Source organism: Trichomonas vaginalis, chromosome VI (genome assembly GCF_026262505.1).
Source record: "Trichomonas vaginalis G3 chromosome VI, whole genome shotgun sequence".
In the NCBI taxonomy this organism is placed as follows: Eukaryota; Parabasalia; order Trichomonadida; family Trichomonadidae; genus Trichomonas; species Trichomonas vaginalis.
In genome coordinates this window covers 18983713-19008717 of record NC_067208.1, presented here as the reverse complement: position 1 = coordinate 19008717, position 25005 = coordinate 18983713, and the positions used below count along the sequence as shown (strand labels likewise).

At 33.3% G+C, this 25005-nt stretch overlaps 11 protein-coding genes and 5 pseudogenes across 16 annotated transcripts, besides 3 other annotated features; 9 read left to right on the top strand and 7 right to left on the bottom strand.

The window, feature by feature from the left end:
- Positions 1-5377: part of a mobile genetic element that runs on past the window's edge.
- Positions 13-1317, bottom strand: TVAGG3_0891120 (DNA/RNA polymerases family; the record flags this gene model as incomplete). Its single annotated transcript, XM_051250847.1, has 1 exon — positions 13-1317. The coding sequence occupies one exon, from the start codon at positions 1315-1317 to the stop codon at positions 13-15; it is 1305 nt and encodes a 434-aa protein (XP_051086322.1).
- On the bottom strand, positions 2196-2420 carry TVAGG3_0891110 (phage tail repeat-like family; the record flags this gene model as incomplete). Its single annotated transcript, XM_051250846.1, has 1 exon — positions 2196-2420. The coding sequence occupies one exon, from the start codon at positions 2418-2420 to the stop codon at positions 2196-2198; it is 225 nt and encodes a 74-aa protein (XP_051086321.1).
- Positions 2975-3255, bottom strand: TVAGG3_0891100 (annotated as a pseudogene). The gene has a single exon. A coding segment is annotated over exon 1 (281 nt).
- TVAGG3_0891090 (uncharacterized protein) lies at positions 3486-4041 on the top strand (the record flags this gene model as incomplete). Its single annotated transcript, XM_051250845.1, has 1 exon — positions 3486-4041. A coding segment is annotated over one exon (556 nt), but the record flags the coding sequence as incomplete, so codon positions are not given.
- TVAGG3_0891080 (uncharacterized protein) lies at positions 4200-4352 on the top strand (the record flags this gene model as incomplete). Its single annotated transcript, XM_051250844.1, has 1 exon — positions 4200-4352. The coding sequence occupies one exon, from the start codon at positions 4200-4202 to the stop codon at positions 4350-4352; it is 153 nt and encodes a 50-aa protein (XP_051086319.1).
- A 453-nt stretch (positions 5378-5830) lies between the features above and the next one.
- TVAGG3_0891060 lies at positions 5831-6678 on the top strand (annotated as a pseudogene). The gene has a single exon. A coding segment is annotated over exon 1 (848 nt).
- A 259-nt stretch (positions 6679-6937) lies between these two features.
- TVAGG3_0891050 lies at positions 6938-7299 on the bottom strand (annotated as a pseudogene). Its single transcript has one exon. A coding segment is annotated over exon 1 (362 nt).
- Positions 7300-7438: 139 nt separating this feature from the next.
- Positions 7439-8255, bottom strand: TVAGG3_0891040 (annotated as a pseudogene). Its single transcript has one exon. A coding segment is annotated over exon 1 (817 nt).
- Positions 8256-11922: 3667 nt separating this feature from the next.
- Positions 11923-11960: a mobile genetic element.
- A 1063-nt stretch (positions 11961-13023) lies between these two features.
- On the bottom strand, positions 13024-13873 carry TVAGG3_0891020 (transmembrane protein YOR223W family; the record flags this gene model as incomplete). The annotated part of the gene is made up of 1 exon (XM_001298765.1): positions 13115-13873. The coding sequence occupies one exon, from the start codon at positions 13871-13873 to the stop codon at positions 13115-13117; it is 759 nt and encodes a 252-aa protein (XP_001298766.1).
- Positions 13874-15206: 1333 nt separating this feature from the next.
- Positions 15207-16854, top strand: TVAGG3_0891010 (alanine aminotransferase family; the record flags this gene model as incomplete). The annotated part of the gene is made up of 1 exon (XM_001298764.2): positions 15238-16728. One exon carries the CDS (start codon positions 15238-15240, stop codon positions 16726-16728), a length of 1491 nt encoding a protein of 496 aa, XP_001298765.1.
- Positions 16855-17288: 434 nt separating this feature from the next.
- On the top strand, positions 17289-17813 carry TVAGG3_0891000 (RNA polymerase II transcription regulator recruiting protein; the record flags this gene model as incomplete). The annotated part of the gene is made up of 1 exon (XM_051250843.1): positions 17289-17813. One exon carries the CDS (start codon positions 17289-17291, stop codon positions 17811-17813), a length of 525 nt encoding a protein of 174 aa, XP_051086318.1.
- Positions 17814-18004: 191 nt separating this feature from the next.
- Positions 18005-25005: part of a mobile genetic element that runs on past the window's edge.
- TVAGG3_0890990 (serine threonine-protein phosphatase family) lies at positions 19602-19844 on the top strand (the record flags this gene model as incomplete). Its single annotated transcript, XM_051250842.1, has 1 exon — positions 19602-19844. One exon carries the CDS (start codon positions 19602-19604, stop codon positions 19842-19844), a length of 243 nt encoding a protein of 80 aa, XP_051086317.1.
- TVAGG3_0890980 (uncharacterized protein) lies at positions 19849-20433 on the bottom strand (the record flags this gene model as incomplete). Its single annotated transcript, XM_051250841.1, has 1 exon — positions 19849-20433. One exon carries the CDS (start codon positions 20431-20433, stop codon positions 19849-19851), a length of 585 nt encoding a protein of 194 aa, XP_051086316.1.
- On the top strand, positions 20716-21308 carry TVAGG3_0890970 (annotated as a pseudogene). The gene has a single exon. A coding segment is annotated over exon 1 (593 nt).
- TVAGG3_0890960 (uncharacterized protein) lies at positions 23391-23543 on the top strand (the record flags this gene model as incomplete). The annotated part of the gene is made up of 1 exon (XM_051250840.1): positions 23391-23543. The coding sequence occupies one exon, from the start codon at positions 23391-23393 to the stop codon at positions 23541-23543; it is 153 nt and encodes a 50-aa protein (XP_051086315.1).
- Positions 24188-24744, top strand: TVAGG3_0890950 (uncharacterized protein; the record flags this gene model as incomplete). Its single annotated transcript, XM_051250839.1, has 1 exon — positions 24188-24744. A coding segment is annotated over one exon (557 nt), but the record flags the coding sequence as incomplete, so codon positions are not given.

Below are 25005 nucleotides of genomic sequence, written 5' to 3'. Positions count from 1 at the left end.
GTATGCAATGTTTTATTTCATGCAATGTTTAACTATTTCACCATCTTCTTTAACACCCCAGTACTTCCTTTTCGATATTACATGAACTTCGGAAAATACCTTGTCTAGCTTAAAACAGCCCATCTTTTCACCGACTAAACCCATTTCAATGAGTTTGTTATAGCCTTCTTCGTTCGTCATGAGTGCGTCAATGTTCTCATAGTATACCTTCACTTTGGATTTAACCTCTGAGAAGAATTTGTTGTAGTTGTCAAGGACTGCCTTTGCGAACTGAGGATAAGACCAATGTTCGACAATAGGTTTTACTGTGGTTACTAAGCCACATTGACCTTCGGTGAACTCGTATTTCAAAACAAAAGGGGAGAACCTTTCAACAAAGTTGTCGACCTTCTCATAGTGTTTACTCTTCATCTTTTGAGGTTTCTTAATGGAATATCCCCATGTCGAATTCATAAGCAATTTGATTGTCATTGCAAGTTTGGGGTTTGAAGCTTTCCTAATATCATAGAGTTGTTGTATGACTTTTCCAACTGTATAGTTCCTTCCCGGGAACTCGCCATTTTCGTTTGGAATTCCAGTCGGGATATATTGGACGAACCTCATGTACGCAGCGTTAAGGTCGACATAGTATATTTTTTCATATGAGTCGAACTTGTCGCAACCAATCGGCCCAGTTCGTGGAAATTCAAGCGAGTCTCTTATCTTCTGAGAAACTTCTCCTGTTATCTCATAAACATCGTCGAAGCAACCTGTTTCATATAAAACCTTCTGACCTAACTCAGATGCTCTCCAATACAATTTGACGTCGATTGGATTTCTCAATGGAAGTTTGTTTATAGCATCTTGAAGTTCTTGCAACCTCATTGGAAGTTCTTCTGGTTCAGGTTGGTATCCGAACAATCCAACTCCTTTTGGAGCTGTGTACTTCTTTTGTGCTATAACTTTGTCCGGAACAACTTTTGGTCTTACCAACAATGAAAAGTTTGTTTCGTCTTTTGGTACAAAAGTTTCTGTCAGCTTGTCATCTGGAATTGGTTCCAACAAGCCTTTCTCGAAAAGAATGTTAACAGCTCTGACAATGTTGCACTTACCTTTTCCGAACAATGGGTTTGTAAGACTTTCGTTCAACATGAAGTGGTTGTGGACAAGTACAATCTTCAACCATGGCAATTTGAAGTCAATAACATAGTCGTCATGTGAAGAACCTTTCTCAGTCGGAATGTTGACTCGGATATTCACATTTGCCAACGGTGCAATCTTTGTCAATTGACTTCTGAGAATGTACCTTGTCTTCACACATGACTCAAGATACTTCATCTTCTCATCTGTAACAAGACCAGAGTTCCTGAGACATGTAAGAATACAAGGTTCATTGACAATTGTTTCAATTGTATTATAAATTCCATACCTTGTCAGGTTAATGTCAGATTTATTTCTGAACGGGAAATAACCAGCATGTTGTCTGACTGCTTGAGGGTTGGGTTGGTACCATTCGAACTTCACGCTTGCAATTCCTTCAATCGCATTCAAAATATCTGAGTCGGAGTCAAACATTTGTTCTCTCTTTGTAGTCTTGAAAGCGTCAAGAAGTTGTGCGGCTGTTGTGACATTGCCATGTGCATAGTAAATATGACCATCTAAATCTGTTACGGTTAGTCTGAGATTGTATCCTTTCTTATTTCCGTCTTGTATGGCAGCAAGTACACCCATGAAGCCTTCTTTGTTCTTTCCTTCGTCAAAGTTTACTGTAAAGGTTCGACCAGAAGCAATTTTACTTCTAACTTCACGATACTTTTCATATGCATATCTTGTTCTTTCCATGGGAGCATGTGCGTCTTCACCCTTCCCTTTTTTCCTTCTCAAAGGATACAATTGTTCGTCATGTTTCCAGTAGAATCTGGCAAAGCCGTCGTGTCCTTTAACTTGAGGCTCACTAACATCGAAAGGCATGTCCATAAGACGTTCTTCTTCTAACCTCTCTAGTCTGTTTGGATAATTTGCGCGTGCTGTTTCCAAGTCCATTTCATAGCGAAGACCAGACAATTTGTCATAGACTTTTATGGGTCTTCCCTTCCTATATTTAAAATTCTTTGAAACTCTCCAACCATATCTTTCTAACTCTGCTTTTATTTTAGCAGACTTTCTATCCATTCTATATGGGGGCATTTTTATAAAAATAAAAAAATGTTTTTTCTTTACTTTACATAACCACCTGCTGCCATAAGTCTTTGACGCCAACCCATACCAGCTAATGAAGGTTGGCTTGGTTTAGTCTCCAGACTAAACTTTGGTTTTGGTTTATCTTCAGTTTTTGGCTTCCCTTCTTCTATTGGTTTTTCGTCACTTTTCGGTTCATTTGACTTTACCTCACTTGCTGGTATGGTTGTGTCGTTAACATCTTCATAAATGTCATATGCCATTTGTTTCTGTTTTCCTTTCAACTTTTTGTGTTTGTTGTAAAGTTTAGAATATTTTGACTCTAAGTCAATGAGATGTTCTATAATGAACTGTTGGTCAGTGAAGTAAACTTTTCCATCTGTTGTCTCGAAAGCTCCTTCAGACTTCAATATTTTATTTGTGAGAGTCTGTTTCTTTTTTGAGATACTTGCCGTTCCATTTTTATGAAAAGTGACTTTATAGTTAGGGTTTGTATTTCCAGACCTGGCACTTTCTATTATTGAATTTTTCTCTTCATCTGTAAGTTCTTTGACAGGTTTTGACAATGGTTCTGAACTTTTTGTTTGTGGTGTCAAATCTACCGTTTCAACTTCTTCGGTCATTTCATCTCAGTAAAAAATTTTAGTTTGGTTTGTTTTCAACTGGTTGTTGTTGTTTTTTAAGTCGGTCTAAAACTTCCTGAGGTATAGGAAAAACTTGACAAACACGTGGTGGTGTAACTGCTGGAAGCCGACAAATCCATCTTGAACCCATTTGTCTCAATGCTGTATTGTTCATTTCATCTCAGTAAAAAATTTTACATTCCCCAAGTTTGAGGTGGTTGAGGTTGGTTGTTGTTTACCCACTGTTGTGCATGGTTATATCCTCTGTTAAAGAATCTTTCACCTTGGTCCATATAGTGCCCTGCTTGGTTATAGTAGTCATTTGCTTTGTTATAGTAGTTTCCTGCTTGTCTTCCTACATTGTCCATCCATCCTTGAACTTTTCCTCTTGTTTCAGGATTTGGAATAAGATTTGCTGCATCTCGTGCTACCTCCCAACCTTTCTGTACAGTTTGTATAATAGGTTGTGCTTTCTCTTTCAGTATACCTAATGTACTCAAAATCTTCCTTCCAATTCCAAATGCACCTCTGGCTAGTGTTCCCACTGCGGGTAAAAATCTAGATGCGACTCCTGCTAATGCGCCAAATAAACCCATTTCTTATGGGTTAAAAATGACGAATTCAAACAAGGACCCGTATGTTTCTAAAGCGACAAAGAAAGCACTCATGGTAAAAATCTTTAGTTCAACACCAAATGCTTGGTTTATGGATATCTTGGAAAACATTCCGAGGTATAGAGAAGATGGACCACCATACTGGCTAATATTTGTCGGTCAAAACACAAGATACTGTGAAGCCATACCATTATGGTCCAAAAATATTTTAGATGTGAAAACTGCTTTGACAATATTCGTTGACAAATACCATCCAACAAAACTGACATCTGACTGTGAAAGTTCTTTCAAATCAGACGATATTAAAAACTATCTGCGTTCAAAAAATGTAAACCAATATTTCATTGTCGACCAAAACCATTCTGCTCTTGGTGTCATTGACAGTTGTATAAAAATCTTAAGAGACTTAAACCAACCACAAGGTGGTGAAGCAAATGAAATGTCATATGACGACAAATATAGACACTTCTCCATGGCAAAGATGAGACAAGTTTTAAATATTTACAATAGCCGTAAACAAAAAGGTTTGGGAAACCATTCCCCCGAAGAAATGAAAAACAACCCCGACTTAGAGAAAGACTATATATTTAATAGTTTAGTCAAAAGAGACAAACAAGAAAGAATGCCAGGCTTCAAACTTAAGAAAGGTGACAAAGTAAAAATAGAAATACCTAAACGCGACCCATATGAAAATACTATTGACTATGACAACAATGGGAACTCGACAGGTACTCGCATTCGTGTTCGTAAAAATAGAAGAAAGTATACAAGAGAATATTATGAAGTTTTAGGCAAACATGGCAAAATGTACAGACTGCAAGCAGAAGATAAAACTACTATTGTCAGACCTCGTTTCAAACTTGTTAAGGTTCAAGGTGGTATACTTTCAAAGACAGTTCCTAACAAATATAAGACAACTCCTGACGAATATGCTAAAGAAGTTGAAAATGACGACTAAGCAATTCTATACCATGCGTAAACTGTCATGTAAGGTGGCATGTAGTCTTTACTTTGTCCCGTTGTTTGCGTATATCCTGAAACGCGATGTGTATGGTTTCCTTCTCCCTGTGTGCTACCCCAGAAACAATTTATAGCAAACTGAACGTCGTCTTTAACATCATATCCTTTACCTTTTTTCATTGCTGACCAATCCCAAAATCTATGCTTATGCCAACCTGCTTGAGATGTACTTAAATCTACGTAGTGACTGTGCGCAGGTAAGTTTTCACCTGAAATCGTTTTACTTCCACCTGTTTCCTTTGAAGAGTTTGCACAATACAAAAACCTGTCGACTATTTGAGTCCAAGTTCCAAAACCAAGTACTACTTCTGGTTTGGTAGAGTTCATTGACGTGTAAATAGAACCTATAGGATATACTGTTTGAAGTATTTCTGTCTTTAACGTTTGAAGCTCTGTTTTGTCAGCTTTTTTATCATATAAATCTTGAGCAGTGAATTTAACATTGTTTTCATCCTCCATGACATAGACATTTCTACATCTAGTGTATTTCATCGTTGTTATGTCATCCTCCGATGTTAAACCTTGTGGAAAGTTAGGAGGTTTCCAATTTAATACATCCCCACCAGTTTCTTCAACCGTTCCTTCAATATTTTCTATACCAACAGTTGCGAAGAAATCGTGTGTATGGTTCTTATCTGCCTTCTTTTCAAGGCTAACGTTTAAGTCTGTTATTTCAGAAGATGTATGTGTATGTCCAACGTCACTTTTCCTGTTTAAGGTTTCTTGTAAGTTTGTAATATTTGCAATGGTATGTGTATGTCCAACGTCACTTTTCCTGTTTAAGGTTTCTTGTAAGTTTGTAATATTTGCAATGGTATGTGTATGTCCAACGTCACTTTTCCTGTTTAAGGTTTCTTGTAAGTTTGTAATATTTGCAATGGTATGTGTATGTCCAACGTCACTTTTCCTGTTTAAGGTTTCTTGTAAGTTTGTAATATTTGCAATGGTATGTGTATGAGTCTTTTTAGAATATTCTTTGTCAGCTCTTGTCACTTCACTTGACATTTTATTGTCAACATATGTTTTGTCCGCTAGTTCAGGATGAGTATGTTCTTTCGTTGCATATGTTGCATCTGCTCTGTCATGTTCTTCTTGAACTTTTTCAATGACATACTCTTTGTCAGCTTTGTTGTCAACATCTGCTTTCAAAAGAAGTTCTTTTATAGGCTTCTCGTTTAAAGTTCCTTTTGTTGGATTTACACAGACAGTATGGTTCTTACTGTCTTGAAACAGAAACTCATCTGTCATTGGGTTTATCGTCAGTTTTAAGTTTCCTTCTTTCAATGACTCAGATATCTTAGAATAGTTTGAAAAGTTTGTTGTGTTCTTATTTAGAGCTTGCAAAATGAGTTGTCGGTTGTGTTGTATTTCTCTTATGGAAGCAATATCTTTCGACATTTTTATTATAGATAAAATATGCTTTCAATAGAAAAAGAAAATTCAAGAGTTGCTACAACTAAACCATTAGATGAACTTTTTACTAATGTCGGTCAAAAGTTTGAGACAGAGACCGTAAAGCATGAAGGCTATCGTTTTGACTACCCACTAAGATGGCTAAGAGACCCATCCGTCACAAAAGCTATTGGCTTTCGTAGAATGAAGTTCATTTCAGAAGCCATACATGGTTTCCCATTTACGGTCGCTTTTGAAGTTCGATACTATAACAAAGAAAAACGTACGTATGAGAAATTTGAACAGGGAAAACTTTTACAAGTGAATTTGCTTGTAAACTTAGAAACAACTCTTCAAGCTTTTCAAGAAAAAATAAACGATATCTATCTCGAATATGCAAACCAGTTTAACATTGACGAAGGAGAGTACCATCTCGATATTGTTTATGACAGGAAAAATGCAACTGTTAAAATCAATAGAATAGAAGACCTTGGAGAAGACGTTTATATTTCTACAAAATATAACAACTTGGCATGGTATAGGTTTTTGAGGATGTTAAATCAGCCTGCAGAATATCCAGTACACCCGAACTTTATGAAGTCGAAAACCCTAATGGAACATATGAAAATGTTTTCGACTCAGATGCTATTATAGTTCATGCTTCATTTTCTGGTGCACAAAACTCTTTTTTATGCTTGGCAAATGACTTTTACGAAAAACCTACAAAGCTATATGAACCGCCGAGTGGAAGTATTTCAGACTTTCAAGTATGGTTTACTACAGATGGAAGAAAGAGAATAGTTCCATTATACCATGCGTTTTACTTAGAACTTAGTTTCATATACAACTACTATCGAACGGTAAAAATATAATTTTATGGTTGAGGTGTTGGATTGGTTGCCAACTAGACTGTGGTGCAGGTTCAGGTTGTTGTATAACAGGAGCTTGTTCTTCTGGTTCAGGGTCTTTAGGTATAATACCAACAAACTGACCTACTCTTTTACCAATATTTTTGACTCCGTTCCAAATTCCTCTTCCTACGGTTTTTATTCCATTCCATATACCTCTTCCAACATTTCGAAAGAAGTTTCCTATCTTACTGAAGAAACCCATTTTACTATATGTAAAAATCTAATGTCCGCCTAGTCTCTTATGTTTCCTGTTGAGTTCCATTGCATTCTTTAACTGGAGCTCATACATTCTATTTCTCCTCTGGTAGAAAACATACTCTGGGTCAACTCCTGTGTTCGCGTCATCTGCATAGAGTTGTTTATATCCACTTCAGGGTTTGTATAAAACTCTTTCCATCTCATATTTGCATACCATGGTGGCAAACCTAACGCAGCGTCATTTGACATGGCAGTTTGCATTTGTACATCTGTTGGCACTTGACCATAGTTTGCCATTGCAGTTTGTATTCTAACTTCATTTGGAATATTCTCTGGGTTTGGTTGTCCAGGTTGCTGTGCATTCGCTAAGTTCTGTGCGTCCATTTAATATTAGATAAAAATATCTCTTACGAGTACATATGCTGAACATTTGCTGGTATTGGTTCATCTTCATATTCTCTATATCTTTCTGCCACGTCAAATAAGTAAATGACACAATGGAAAAAACCTAAAACAAGTAGTCCTATTTCAAACACATTTACTTACCAATAAAATTTCTTTGTTATGACACTTTCTCCAGTTTATAGGACCTCTCTCATATTCTATCTTATCGTATCTAAAATCATAGTCATGTATGTCCTCTAACCATCTCATGACACTTTCCAAACCACTTTTATCGGATGTAAAGTAAAAGCATGGATGGTTATGTAAAACGTCTAAAGTTTCTAAAGAGTCTCTCAAAGTCCAGTCTACTTGGTATTGAAAATCCCATGTGTTATAGAACGGCGGGTCCACTATAAAGAAAACATTTTCCTTGTCTTTATATTTTTCATACAACTCTGTCCAACGACATCTCACAAACTCTATACCCTCAGTATATTTTTCTATGTTCTCTTTGAAAACCTTTGTATAGTTAAGATATAAAACTTTTGACATAAGTGTTTCAATGTCATGAACTCTATAGCACCACTATATAATAGTCTAGAAGATATACTATCCCAGTCAATATACTCTGCTTTTTTCAAAACCTCTCTGACAGTATTTTTCTTATCTAATGGTATACGTTCCATCTTACCTATAGGTATCTTTTCTTTTAACTCTTTCAATATTTTGTTTGTGTCTGGTATATGTTTGAGACGGTTCGTATAGTTGTCGAAGTCATTGCATATAATCTTTGAGTTTGGGAATACGGTATGGCACAAATGAGATATATAGAAACTTCCACCGAACAAATCTACAAATGTTAGACCATTCGGTAGTTTCTTAAGTTCTCTCAATAGAATATCTTTACATCTACTCTTATTTCCAAAGAAGGGTAACGGTGGTTTTGTAAAATTCATTTTATATTTAATAAAAATGTTTTTTCCCTGAAAAGTGACAGAAAAGTGACAAAACATGAAAACTACTCGGTTAAGGTCTTGTCGGTTTTGTAAAATAACCATCCTATCTTGTTAAGACTTCCTGGACTGTTGTCAAAATGTCATGTTGTCTCATTTTTTCAGAGAAGTTCGTTTAACCGAGGGACCGAGGGACCTGGTGTTATACTAAACATCTTCAGGGGGCTAGAGGGGCGCAGCCCTGGAAGCCCCAATACCTTTTTTTTTTTTTTTTTGCATAATACAATATTCTAGATTTAATTATAATTAGGAAAAAGTTAGTTTTGAGAGTACTTTTCATAGGCATATAGAATGAAATCTTCTGAAAAATAATATCACATAAACTCATATTATTTTCTAATATATAACTATTTTATATAAAAATCAAATTCAATGATCTTAAAAGCGAAGGATAAACCTCAAAATTTACGAATATAATGAGTGGGAATATAATGCTTATCTATCATAAAACCATATGAAATATCAATTTTTGCTTTACGCCTAATTTTTGACGACAATTAGCAAAAAATGTTAAATGTTAACACTCAGTCCATTTGAATATGAAAAATAAAATTGACTTCGATTAAATGTTTTTATTTATCATGCAATTCTTCTTGCGACCAAAGATTTGAATAAAACTTAAAAAAATAAGATAGCTTAAAAAATAATATACGGTAGTGTTTACTAATAGATGAATAGTATATAAATTCTATTAAAATGGATTTGATCCAAAAAAATATATAAAATTTGATCATAAATAAAATCGTTTTAAATTACTTCTTCATTTAAGGATACCCTTACGTGTCAGATTTTTTGCGCATACGAAGAAGTCATGCTAGACATGAGCTATAAACCTGAAATTTTAGCAACATATTTAAAACTTTTTAAACTACAATACACTTTAATATTCAAGAACAAAAATATTCTTTTTAGAAATTACATAATTATTTTATGTGAAATCTATATAAAAACATATTTTGCGAGCGTAACTTTTTCTTTATAAGCACCTTATATGACTGATAAACTGTGAAGGCACATACTTGTTAATTCATAGAGTTGATATGTTTCCAAAATTGAGAGGAAATTTGAAAATTGAATACCCTTTCAATTCAATTTTCAAAAGATATCAGCTCCTTCAATAATTGAAGGACGATTTTGATCATTTGCTCTTAAAACAAGTATGCCATGGAGAAAAAAGTTACGCTCGCAAATCTGAAATATAACTATCATATAAAAAAATTAAATTTCTAATTTTTTACTCTATAGATATTATTGGCCACTTGTGTAATGCATAAAAGTTTATGTCATATGCATATATTTGGAAGTATGGGAGACGAGGGAAATTACTTCTATGAGGCACTAGGATTTTTAAAAATTTCTCTATCGGACTCACCATTCAATTTCTCGAAAATTAAAAAAATCAATAATAGCTAAAATGTATTATGCATAACAAATTTTAATGTTACACGGTATTTTTTGAACTTCATGACATGAATTTTCTTTATATTATTTTTTTTTGGATTTTCTATGATTTATGCGATAGGCTGGAACAACATTGTAAGTGCAATGATATCATTTATAGAGAAATCTAAAACTTCAGCATTCAGAACTCGCAACCACAAAAATATTCATTTGCTAAGTAAGTAAAGTTGATTAAGTTCGACACTTAGCTTTTATACGTAAAACCAAGTGTGTATTGTTATTTCTTGTTAAATTATTGAGAAAAAATAAATTGTAAGAGAAACGATACTGATTATTGAAATAATATTGAGGGTAGCTGCAGATTTCTTCATTAACATGCCGGAAATTTGTTAATCTTGGTTTTCTATCATAAAATCTGTCGAAGAATCTAAAAACGGAGATATGAAATAGAGATCATGTAAATCTAGAGTATCCTGTCAGAAAAATAGACTAAGCATGTAACCCTTTTTGGTCATAAACACTTTTTACCACTTAGTCATACAGATGATCATTAAATTTAAACGAGCACTTTTTGTCAGAATTTATTCTTTTACAAAGACAGAAGATTTTAGTATTATTTAATATTAGTGCTGTAGCAAAATTCAAAAAACGGCGAAAATTCAGTGAATTTGTGAATTCACATTTTTTTCGACATTTTTCTTGATATATCCATGCACATTAAGAACACAGCTTTGATACGCTTAAAAAAGCATATTTCATATGAAATTGTTAAAGAAATAAACAATTTATATAAAAATTGCACTTATGGCAGTTTAGATATATAATTTATATATAACATATATACAAATCCATAGACAAAGTGCAATAACTACAATGTTGTAGAAAATTACAGCAGAAATACTGACTTTTTGAAGGATAATAAGAATTCTTCTAAATGTTGTATTTTTATAATTTGATTGATTTTTTTACTATTTCATTAATCTTTTATGAATAATAATTATTTTTAATATATGTGCTATTAAAATTTCAAATTTTGACTAATATATCTAAGTTATCTGAACGAAACATTTAGAAAATATCATACTTACATTGAAATAGCAAGTAGAGCATATTAATAGCAAGTTTCTTGGCTTTATATCTATCATCTATTGTTGTTTGATCAAACAAAATTCACTCTATTATATGGTGTCAATTAATTAAAACAATTTTTAATAGTTATTTATTTAGTGCGAATAAGTGCAAACTCATAAATGAATAACTTAATAGTAGAAATGAATTATCTGATATAAATCTCACATTTTGTCCATCAGAAATACTTTAATTGCATACGCATAACTATTAGTAATACGTCTGGAGTGTCAATTAATAACAATCCCACAACAAGTAAAATTCAGATTTTTATTAAACTTATTTTTTCCTAAATGTTTTCTCAAATTACTATATATACATATGTGGATAAAATAATAGTAATATTGTAAAAAATTAGATAATTTTTTTTATTTGAGAACCTCTCAAAAGTTCATTCAATTTATCAATTGTTTCAGTTTGATGTATATTCATTTCTGGAGCCTAAAACTTTAGCAATCATGACAATATCATATTCTCTTTCTAACTACGCAATGTAAGGGTATCCTTAAATTATAACAATTATTTTTGGTTTTATATTTTTTTGGATCAAATCCATTTTAATAGAATTTATATACTATTCATCTATTAGTAAACACTACCGTATATTATTTTTTAAGCTATCTTATTTTTTTAAGTTTTATTCAAATCTTTGGTCGCAAGAAGAATTGCATGATAAATAAAAACATTTAATCGAAGTCAATTTTATTTTTCATATTCAAATGGACTGAGTGTTAACATTTAACATTTTTTGCTAATTGTCGTCAAAAATTAGGCGTAAAGCAAAAATTGATATTTCATATGGTTTTATGATAGATAAGCATTATATTCCCACTCATTATATTCGTAAATTTTGAGGTTTATCCTTCGCTTTTAAGATCATTGAATTTGATTTTTATATAAAATAGTTATATATTAGAAAATAATATGAGTTTATGTGATATTATTTTTCAGAAGATTTTGTGTTCTTCTTCAAAATTTTATTTTTTTATTAAAAAGAATCTTTACAAAATATACATTTACTTTAATTAATATTTAAAAACGTGCTCTATCAAAAGTTCCAAAAATTCAATATTTTAGCTTTTCTGAGGTGTCACTTTTGATGAATTTCTGTTTACAACAATACCATCCCTCCTTCCAAAAGCGTAAGAACCGATAACATTTACAAAATATTAAATTTATTTTGTAAATTTTCCAAAAGCCTTAGTACCAATGTAATATAAATGCTCCAAAAATACCATCCCTCCTTCCAAAAGCGTAAGAACCGATAACATTTACAAAATATTAAATTTATTTTGTAAATTTTCCAAAAGCCTTAGTACCAATGTAATATAAATGCTCCAAAAATACCATCCCTCCTTCCAAAAGCGTAAGAACCGATAACATTTACAAAATATTAAATTTATTTTGTAAATTTTCCAAAAGCCTTAGTACCAATGTAATATAAATGCACTAAAAACCCAACTGCCAATAGCATGTATTCAAAAAATGCAATTCAATACAAATTTGATTGCATTTTTTGAGATGGAAGTGTATCTGAATTCACAATTGTAATCCACGAATACACTTCCATCTCATTGATAAGAGGCTAATGTTTTTCTCATTAATAAGGCGCTGTTGGCCTCTATCCATAGCCGAAGTGATATTAACGTATGTTAACGTACAAAGTAAAAACATGTTTTTTCTTTTTAAAATCATTTAGTAATTAATAATATTTAGCACTCATAGTAAAAACATTAAAATTTATAAGAATCGTTATGAAGAAAAATTGAGAACTTATGATTTTTATTTAAGAAAATGATTAAATAATATATAAATAACCATATAAACAACATTTTAGATTCCTCTGAAAAGGGTATCTCAAATTGGTCTATGACCAATTGAATGGTTCGCCGGTTATTCAAGGTACGGTAAGGTACTATTTCGATAGAATTTGAATGGTACCCCTTCAATTTTGTGAGGGACCCCCTTTCATTTTTTGAATAGGGTACCTTAAATGAAAAAAGGACCTTATTTATTCTATAAAAAGTATTAGATATGTGTAGAAAAACTATGGATGCATTTAATTTTATGAATTGAATAATATTAATATACTCAAATGAAAAATTATCATAAAACAAAAACCATCTATCGATATTTATTATTAAATCACTTCTACACAAAGCAATAAGAATATATTACTCGAAAACAATCAAGTTTTTAATATAAGAATACAAAAATATAAATTAATTACAGAAAATATTTGGCGATATGACATGTCCTATTAATATTACCAATCAAAAGTACTTAAAGTCATGTAATGCGAACAATAAGAAATGAATTAAGGCACCAGAAATGATTCCAATAAAGCCTGGTAGGTCTTGAAAAGAAAAGAAGAAGCAAATCAATGAAAGAGGTCCAAAAATAATTCCAATTGCCACTGCGAAAATAAAGGTAGAAATGGCAGAAGGAGATACTTGATCCACTGTTTCGACTCGTTGCTCGTGAGTATGATGACGTCTCCTCCTAGGTCTTTGAGCGTCCAGTGTTTCAAAGGCATCAAGAGGATTATCGCAATTGAATATGACAGGTAACCATTCTTCTTCAGCTTCATATTTCTGCTCATCTGCATCATCTAGGCCACCTCTCATTTCGTGGAAGTGCTGCCTGATTTCTTCGATTTGTTCTTGAGTGTAATTCATCCTTGTAAGACGATCGAAACCACGCAGCTCTGTTGTATTATTTGAGGAATCAAGATGTATGTCTGCCTGATTCATTCTGAACATAATAATAACAGAAAAAGCTGGTAGATCAGAAATTTCTGCAAATTTTTGTGAGTCTTTTAGCATTTTGGCTTGATACATAATGCATAAATTTCGACCGGAAGGTATTTGAATTGATGGATCGTTTTTGATCAGCTTCATCATATGATCAACTGTGTCGTTATTATCGAAGTTGTAGACTTTCTTAGTACCATCAGGAAATACAGCAGTGACACAAATATCCATATCGTGAGGATCTACGTTGCTGATGAGAGGAGTTTCTTCGTTTTCCATTCAAATATTTATTATTTTTGTCAATAATTTTTTTCCTCAAAATTTTTGACAAATCTGATGCTGGCAATGGTCTTTTGAACATTTGTGTATTAATGTAGCCAATAAATTTCCGAAATTTCTGCAAGAGTTTTCAATTTTTATTATCCATTATCACAATAATTACTGATATGCGATTGCTAATTATTTTTTATCGAAAAAGATTTATAACGAATATTGTAAATACAATTGTTAAATTCGTTGTTTAATCATATAATGAATTAAAGAAGAAGGTAAAACTATTTTCACAAATATTGTCATAAATTCAATTTTTTCAGTGAGATTCTCTCAATTATCAAGGAGAGTGCATGATAAGAAGACTGATATCATGAATAGAGTTTAAATTAACTTCCACCTCTTTGTTTTTTGTTGAATTCATGAATCATATTTTATCTTCCTATTGAGACTCTGAAATTGAATATTTTTGAATTCCCAAAATATTGAAGTATGAACAAAGTGGTGTGTTCTAATTATTAAAGTATATACAAACATATATTTTATCAACTCCATAGCTCATTTTCCTCTGTATTTTGATCTAATAACTCAGACAGCTTAAATATTAATACTAAAAGAATTATATTGCTATCAGATAGTTCTATTGTTTGAGTGATAATATTGAATTATCGTAGATTTGCATTCATTTTTTATAATTCAGAGGTTTAGCGATTATAAATAGATGCTTATTTAATTCCAAAGTATTTTAAGACATTCGATCATTGAATAACATATTGTTCAGGTAACTGTGAGATTTTATTTTGGTTAAATTCCAAAAGTGACATCTCGGAAAATTTTTAATATATACTATTTAAAATAAAATGCTAAAATATTTATTTTTATTTATAAAATACAATTTCAACTTTTGAATGGGACAAACGGTTTAGCTCATAAATAATTCACTGGTTTGCTTCAATTTTTTTCATGAAAATTTTATTTTAAAAATAATTCTGTTTTGCAATTTTCTTAAATTCATATCTTTATGAATGCTATTTTAACAATATCATGAAATTGTGATAATCAAATTGAATAGAGTGATGTCACTTTTCTGACTAAAGTTTTCTCCTTTTAATAACAAATTTTCTATAAGTGTACAATTTTTCAGCTTAATGACTGAATTTTCTTTTGAACTCCATTATTCATAAATTGAATTAACCAAGTTTACAAATTATCACATATTTTGTACCATGTTCTTGCTAATAAATTTTCAGCAATTAATACCAAATTGTTTGGTCAATCATCTATTGAATATTTTATTTTAAATTAATGATCGGTCTTTTACCTATTCAAATATTGAGGTAGAATTCAACTTCGAATTAACTTCATTTTTAACCATGTCTCTTCAGAGCAAGAACGTTCGATCTTCATCTAATTCATATAATTATGGCAAGCTCAATTCAGCTCTCTCTATGGCGACTCTCAATCCGCAGGTCATCAAAGCTGAGTATGCTGTCAGAGGTGAACTGGCGATTCGTGCAGACATCCTTCGGAAGAAACTCCAATCAGGGGAAAAGCTTCCATTCAAGAATATCATTTCGTGCAACATTGGTAATCCTTTTGTTGTCGGAAAGAAGGCCATCACTTTTCCAAGACAAGTTATTTCATGCATTGAGAACCCAGACCTCTTAAATATCAAGGAAATCCCTGAGGAAGCTCGCCACAGAGCAGCACAGGTATTTAAACATTTTCCAGCTGGTTTAGGAGCTTACACTCATTCTCAGGGTTTGGATTTCGTCAGAGAGCACATTGCAGAATATATCAAGAATCGTGATGACGGTATCCCAGCACATCCGGATAAAATTTTCATTACAACTGGTGCAAGTTCTGCTGTTACGACAATTTTGAATATGATTATCGCCAAACCAAACGTCGGTATTATGATTCCATTCCCACAGTATCCTCTCTACACAGCAGAGATTGCTCTTAAGAACGGCCGTGTTGTTCCATACTATTTGAAGGAATCTTCTAGGTGGAGTCTCGATCTTGAAGAACTTAATGAATCATACACTGTTGCCTCAAAATCAGGTGTTGATATAAAGGCAATTGTTGTTATTAACCCGGGTAATCCAACAGGTTCTGTATTAACCGCTCAACAAATGCGTGATGTTATTGAATTCTGCGAACAAAACAATATTCTTCTCATTGCTGATGAAGTTTATCAATTCAATACATACAATCCAGAGAAGTCTTTCATTTCGTTCAAGAAAGTTGCTTCTGAAATGAAGTCTTCTGTTCAACTCATTTCCCTTAACTCTATTTCCAAAGGCTTCATGGGAGAGTGTGGTCACAGAGCAGGCTACATGGAACTCTACCACATCCCAGATGATGTTAAAGCTCAATTCTATAAGATGGCTTCAATCCAACTTTGTCCAAATACTGTTGGTCAAGTCATTCTTGACATCATGTGTCATCCACCAGAATCCCCTGAATGCCGTAAGCAATGGGACCACGAGAGAGACACCGAACTTACAAATCTTAAGAATAAGTCACAAAGATTGTTGAATTGTATAAACTCTCTTCCAGGACTTGAGTCTCAACCAGCTGACGGCGCAATGTATCTCTTCCCTTCAATCCATCTTCCTCTCAAAGCTCTAGAAGCTGCAAAATCTTTCAGAGTTAATGGAAAGCATGTATCGCCAGATATGTTCTGGTCTCTTCAGCTTCTGGAGCAGACAGGAATTGCTGTCGTTCCAGGATCTGGTTTCGGTCAAGTTCCAGGTACTCATCACTTTAGAACAACATTCTTACCAGAAGCCGAGCAGATGGATGAGATGATCGAGCGCCTGACAAAGTTCCAAAACGATTTCATGAATAAGTATCAGTAATTCCTATACTTCGTGTATTTTTATTTGTTTTTCATAATTTAAAATTCGAAATACAGAATTTTTATCACTCATATTTATAAATCTCCCCTAATAATATTAATAAAAATATTAATTTAATTATCTGTATTTTACACGCTTTTATTAATGAATTTGTTTTTTACATGCATGAACAAATTGCTCTTTATTTTGAATTAACGAAAGATAGGTATACTCATCTGGAAAGTTTTAGGTATACTCCATCTGAATTCCCTATTAATTGTAATAGTGAATTCAATATATGGAATAGTTTAAGTGGGTTAAATCTTCCGATAGCTACATGCGTCAATATGGACTCATGTGTATAATTATTATCTTTACACTGAATGAAAACAAATCAATCATCGTGAATGAAGGATATTAGAAATATTTTTTGAAAGGATGCTTTCAATCAAAATTTTCAAAAATTCATTTACATATTTATTATTCTTTGTATAAAAATTTTGATACATGAACGTTAATTTTTCTGTTTTTAGAAAAATCCCGCCATTATTTGAACATCTTTGTTTGGTGTAGAATTTGAAATGGATAATAATCCATTAGAAGGTGACCAATTCAAGCACGAGCTTCCAGATCCAGCAGATGATGCAATGGCACGAAATGCAGCCAATTATTATGATCCAAAATTTTTACATCAAAAGGCACAAGAATTATATTCGGCAGCTGCCCTTCGCGACGGAAAAGCATCTGGAACAAGGCAGAGGTCAACTCCTTGGACTCCAGAAGAGGATGAAAGATTATTACAAGCTGTTCATGAACAAGGTAATTCTAATTGGGCTGCTGTTGCTACATTTGTTGGAAATGGTAGAACAAAGGCACAATGCTCACAAAGATTTCACAGAGTTATTGATCCAAGAATTTCAAAATCCAATTGGAGCAAAGAAGAAGAGGAGAAACTTCTCCAAGTAGTTGAGCAGTATGGAAATAAAGCCTGGACAAGAGTGGCTGCTCAATTCGGAAATAGAACTGATGTTCAATGTCGTTTCAAATATAATCATATAAAGAAGAAATTAAATGCAGGTACACAACCAACCCCAATTCCATTTTAACTTTTTATACTTCCAAAGCTCTTATATTTTTATTATTAACAATATTTTGTTTTTTTAAAGAATTGTTATATTTGTCATTACCCTTCCAAACACACAAAACAATGCATTTTTAAAAGAAGAATCTCTAGAACTGATATTCTTTAGAAAAATGTAATTCATTTTTTATAATTAACTTCATTTAACTTCTAAATAAAAAAAAAAAAAAAAAAAAAAAAAAAAGGTAGTGGGGCTTCCAGGCACTTCGTGCCTTCTAGCCCTGATGTTGATGTTTAGTATAAATGAAGTTTTTATTCGGAGGACTCTTCTTCTTCCTCCATTGCTTCTGGGAAGAAGCCTTCTTCTGGGTCGAAAACATTATATAATGTGTCGCTTTTCACAAATTATATATGTTTTCATGTTTTGTCACTTTTCTGTCACTTTTCGGGTAAAAACATTTTTATTATTATATATAAATGAATTTTACAAAACCACCGTTACCGTTCTTTGGAAATAAGAGTAGATGTAAAGATATTATATTGAGAGAACTTAAGAAACTACCGAATGGTCTAACATTTGTAGATTTGTTCGGTGGAAGTTTCTATATATCCCATTTATGTCATACAATATTCCCAGACTCAAAGATTATATGCAATGACTTCGACAACTATATGGACCGTCTCAAACATATACCAGACACAAACAATATATTGAAAGAGTTAAAAGAAAAGATACCTATAGGTAAGATGGAACGTATACCATTAGATAAGAAAAATATTGTGAGAGAGGTTTTGAAAAAAGCAGAATATATAGACTGGGATAGTATATCTGCTAGACTATTATATAGTGGTTCTATAAGAGTTCATGACATTGAAACACTTATGTCAAAAGTTTTATATCTTAACTATACAAATGTTTTCAAAGAGGACATAGAAAAATATATTGAGGGTATAGAGTTTGTGAGATGTCATTGGACAGAGTTGTATGAAAAATATAAAGACAAGGAAAATGTTTTCTTATAGTGGACCCGCCGTTCTATAACACATGGGATTTTCAATACCAAGTAGACTGGACTTTGAGAGACTCTTTAGAAACTTTAGACGTTTTACATAACCATCCATGCTTTTACTTTACATCCGATAAAAGTGGTTTGGAAACCGTTATGAGATGGTTAGAGGACATACATGACTATGAGTTTATATATGACAAGATAGAATATGAGAGAGGTCCTATAAACTGGAGAAAGTGTCACAATAAAGAAATTTTATTGGTAAGTAAATGTGGTTTGAAATAGGACTACTTGTTTTAGGTTTTTTCCATTGTGTCATTTATTTCTTTGACGTGGCAGAAAAGTACAGAGAATATGAAGATGAACCAATGCCTGCAAATGTCCAGTATATGTACTCGTAAGAGATATTTTTATCTAATATTAAATGGACGCACAGAACTTAGCGAATGCACAGCAACCTGGACAACCAAACCCAGAGAATATTCCAAATGAAGTTAGAATACAAACTGCAATGGCAAACTATGGTCAAGTGCCAACAGATGTACAAATGCAAACTGCCATGTCAAATGACGCTGCGTTAGGTTTGCCACCATGGTATGCAAATATGAGATGGAAAGAGTTTTATACAAACCCTGAAGTGGGATATAAACAACTTTATGCAGATGACGCGAACACAGGAGTTGACCCAGAATATGTTTTACCAGAGGAGAAACAGAATGTATGAGCTCCAGTTAAAGAATGCTATGGAACTCAACAGGAAACGTAAGAGACTAGGCGGACATTAGATTTTTACATATAGTAAAATGGGTTTCTTCAGTAGTATTGGAAACTTCTTTCGAAATGTTGGAAGAGGTATATGGAATGGAATAAAATCTGTCGGAAGAGGAGTATGGAACGGTGTCAAAAATATTGGTAAAAGAGTAGGTCAGTTCGTTGGTATTATACCTAAAGACCCTGAACCAGAAGAACAAGCTCCTGTTATACAACAGCCTGAACCTGCACCACAGTCTAGTTGGCAACCAAATCCAACACCTCAACCGTATTAAAAAATTATATTTTTACCGTTCGATAGTAGTTGTATATGAAACTAAGTTCTAAGTAAAACGCATGGTATAATGGAATTATTCTTTTTCTTCCATCTGTAGTAAACCATACTTGAAAGTCTGAAATACTTCCACTCGGCGGCTCATATAACTTTGTAGGTTTTTCGTAAAAGTCATTTGCCAAGCATAAGAAAGAGTTTTGGGCGCCAGAAAATGAAGCATGAACAATAATAGCAGCTGGGTCGAAAACATCTTTAAATAAATATGGTTCATCTCTTGCATATCGACTGTAAATATTTGCTAAAGGAAGTTCGACTTTCTGATTTAACATTCTTTGCAAATAATACCATGACATTGCAGTGAATTCTGTATATATTTGTTCGTCTTTCTTTGGATTGTCTTCGTAGATTTGAAATGACACTTGTGAATTTTGTTTGTCATATACAATTCTCACATAAAGTGTGCTCTCGGTATTTGCATATTCATCAGCATATTTTGCATAACATGAATTTATTTTATCTTCTATATTTTTTAACGCAGTCTGTAGAGAAGATGAAAGGTCAACTTGTATTAGCTCAATTTCTTCCCACATTTTTCGTTTCCCTTCAGATATATAATCTATATGAAACCTTACAATAAATGGAAAACTTTTATCTTCTACAGACACAAACTTCATTCTACGAAAGCCAATAGCTTTTGTGACAGATGGGTCTCTTAGCCATCTTAATGGGTAGTCAAAACGATAGCCTTCATGCTTTACGGTCTCTGTCTCAAACTTTTGACCGACATTAGTAAAAAGTTCATCTAATGGTTTAGTTGTAGCAACTCTTGAATTTTCTTTTTCTATTGGAAGCATATTTTATCTAGAATAAAAATGTCAAATGAAACAGCGTCTATGAGAGAAATACAACACAACCGACAACTCATTTTGCAAGCTCTAAATAAGAACACAACAAACTTTTCAAACTATTCTAAGATATCTGAGTCATTGAAAGAAGGAAACTTAAAACTGACGATAAACCCATTGACAGACGAGTTTCTGTTTCAAGACAGTAAGAACCATACTGTTTTATAAATCCAACAAAAAGAACTTTAAACGAGAAACCTATAGATGAACTTCTTTTGAAGGCAGATATTGACAACAAAGCTGACAAAGAGTATGTAGATGCAACAAGAGACTATATTCTCGCATGGACAGATAGAACATACCCACAAAAACATCATACACATAACATCTATGACGTAGATGAACTTCAAGAAATGTTAGATGACAAAGCGGATAAAACATATGTTGACAATAAAATGTCAAGTGAAGTGACAAGAGCTGACAAAGAATATTCTAAAAAGACTCATACACATACCATTGCAAATATTACAAACTTACAAGAAACCTTAAACAGGAAAAGTGACGTTGGACATACACACGATTTCTTCGCAACTGTTGGTATAGAAAATATTGCAGGAACGGTTGAAGAACCTGATGGAACTGGTGGGGATGTATTAAATTGGAAACCTCCTAACTTTCCACAAGGTTTAACATCGGATGAAGACATAACAACGATGAAATACACTAGATGTAGAAATGTTTTTGTCATGGAGGATGAAAACAAAGTTAAATTCACTGCTCAAGATTTATATGACAACAAAGCTGACAAAACATATGTTAACGATGAGTTAGATAAAAAAGCAGACAAAACAGAGCTTCAAACGTTAAAGACAGAAATACTTCAAACAGTATATCCTATAGGTTCTATTTATACGTCAATGAACTCTACCAAACCAGAAGTAGTACTTGGTTTTGGAACTTGGACTCAAATAGTCGACAGGTTTTTGTATTGTGCAAACTCTTCAAAGGAAACAGGTGGAAGTAAAACGATTTCAGGTGAAAATTTACCTGCGCATAGTCACTACATAGATTTAAGTACATCTCAAGCAGGTTGGCATAAGCATAGATATTGGGATTGGTCAGGAATGATAAAAGGTAAAGGATATGATGTTAAAGACAACGTTAAGTTTGCTATAGATTGTTACTGGAGTAACACTGAGGGAGGAGGAAACCATACACATCGCGTTTCAGGGTATACGCAAACAACGGGACAAAGTAAAGACTATATGCACCTTACATGACAGTTTACGCATGGTATAGAAATGCTTAGTCGTCATTTTCAACTTCTTTAGCATATTCGTCAGGAGTTGTCTTATATTTGTTAGGAACTGTCTTTGAAAGTATACCACCTTGAACTTTGACAAGTTTGAAACGAGGTCTGACAATAGTAGTTTTATCTTCTGCTTGCAGTCTGTACATTTTGCCATGTTTGCCTAAAACTTCATAATATTCTCTTGTATACTTTCTTCTATTTTTACGAACACGAATGCGAGTACCTGTCGAGTTCCCATTGTTGTTCATAGTCAATAGTATTTTCATATGGGTCGCGTTTAGGTATTTCTATTTTTACTTTGTCACCTTTCTTAAGTTTGAAGCCTGGCATTCTTTCTTGTTTGTCTCTTTTGACTAAACTATTAAATATATAGTCTTTCTCTAAGTCAGGGTTGTTTTTCATTTCTTCGGGAGAGTGGTTTCCTAAACCTTTTTGTTTACGGCTATTGTAAATATTTAAAACTTGTCTCATCTTTGCCATGGAGAAGTGTCTATATTTGTCGTCATATGACATTTCATCTACCTCACCACCTTGTGGTTGGTTTAAGTCTCTTAAGATTTTTATACAACTGTCAATGACACCAAGAGCAGAATGGTTTTGGTCGACAATGAAATATTGGTTTACATTTTTTGAACGCAGATAGTTTTAATATCGTCTGATTTGAAAGAACTTTCACAGTCAGATGTCAGTTTTGTTGGATGGTATTTGTCAACGAATATTGTCAAAGCAGTTTTCACATCTAAAATATTTTTGGACCATAATGGTATGGCTTCACAGTATCTTGTGTTTTGACCGACAAATATTAGCCAGTATGGAGGTCCATCTTCTCTATACCTCGGAATGTTTTCCAAGATATCCATAAACCAAGCATTTGGTGTTGAACTAAAGATTTTTATCATGAGTGCTTTCTTTGTTGCCTTAGAAACATAGGGGTCCTTGTTTGGATTCGTCATTTTTTAACCCATAAGAAATGGGTTTATTTGGCGCATTAGCAGGAGTTGCATCCAGATTTTTGCCCGCAGTGGAACAATAGCCAGAGGTGTATTTGGAGTTGGAAGGAAGATTTTGAGTACATTAGGTATACTTAAAGAGAAAGCACAACCTATTATACAAACTGTACAGAAAGGTTGGGAGGTAGCACGAGATGCAGCAAATCTTATTCCAAATCCTGAAACAAGAGGAAAAGTTCAAGGATGGATGGATAATGTAGGAAGACAAGCAGGAAACTACTATAACAAAGCAAATGACTACTATAACCAAGCAGGGCACTATATGGACCAAGGTGAAAGATTCTTTAACAGAGGATATAACCATGCACAACAGTGGGTAAACAACAACCAACCGCAACCGCCTCAAACGTGGGGAATGTAAATTTTTTTACTGAGATGAAATGAACAATACAGCATTGAGACAAATGGGTTCAAGATGGATTTGTCGGCTTCCAGCAGTTACACAACGTGTTTGTCAAGTTCTTCCTATACCTCAGGAAGTTTTAGACCGACTTAAAAAACCTAAACAACCAGTTGAAAACAAACCAAACTAAAATTTTTTACTGAGATGAAATGACCGAAGAAGTTGAAACGGTAGATTTGACACCACAAACAAAAAGTTCAGAACCATTGTCAAAACCTGTCAAAGAACTTACAGATGAAGAGAAAAATTCAATAATAGAAGTGCCAGGTCTGGAAATACAAACCCTAACTATAAAGTCACTTTTCATAGAAATGGAACGGCTAGTATCTCAAAAAGAAACAGACTCTCACAAATAAATATTGAAGTCTGAAGGAGCTTTCGAGACAACAGATGGGAAGGTATACTTACTGACCAACAGTTCATTATAGAACATCTCATTGACTTAGAGTCGAAATATTCTAAACTTTACAACAAAACAAAAAGTTGAAAGGAAAACAAAAACAAATGGCATATGATATTTATGAAGATGTTGACGACACACTGTTCCTGCAAGTGAAGTAAAGTGAGGAACCAAAAAGTGACGAAAAACCGATAGAAGAAGAAAAACCAAAAACTGAAGATAAACCAAAACCAAAGTTTAGTTTCCAAACTAAACCAAGTCAACCTTCATTAGCTGGTATGGGTTGGCGTCAAAGACTTATGGCAGCAGGCGGTTATGTAAAGTAAAGAAAAAAAAATATTTTTTTTATTTTTATAAAAATGCCCCCATATAGAATGGACAGAAAATCTGCTAGAATAAAAGCAGAGTTAGAAAGATATGGTTGGAGAGTTTCAAAGAATTTTAAATATAGGAAGGGAAGACCCATAAAAGTTTATGACAAATTGTCTGGTCTTCGCTACGAAATGGATTTGGAAACAGCACGTGCCAATTATCCAAACAGATTAGAGAGGTTAGAAGAAGAACGTCTTATGGACATGCCTTTCGATGTTAGTGAACCTCAAGTTGAAGGACACGACGGCTTTGCCAGATTCTACTGGAAACATGACGAACAATTGCATCCTTTGAGAAGGAAAAAAGGTAGTGCAGAGGATGGTCATGCTCCCATGGAAAGAACAAGATATGCATATGAAAAGTATCGTGAAGTTAGAAGTAAAATTGGTTCAGGTCAAACCTTTACAGTAAACTTTGACGATGGAAAGAACAAAGAAGGCTTTATGGGTGTACTTGCTGCTATACAAGACGGAAATAAGAAAGGATACAATCTCAGACTAACCATAACAGATTTGGACGGTCATATATACTATGCACATGGCAATGAACAAACAGCCGCACAACTTCTCGACGCTTTCAAGACTACAAAGAGAGAACAAATGTTTGACTCCGACTCAGACATTTTGAACGCAATTGAAGGAATTGCAAGTGTCAAGTTCGAATGGTACCAACCTAACCCTCAAGCAGTCAGACAACATGCTGGATACTTCCCGTTCATAAATAAGTCTGACATTGACTTGACAAGGTATGGAATTTACAATTCAATTGAAACAATTGTCATATGAACCTTGTATTCTTACATGTCTCAGGAACTCTGGTC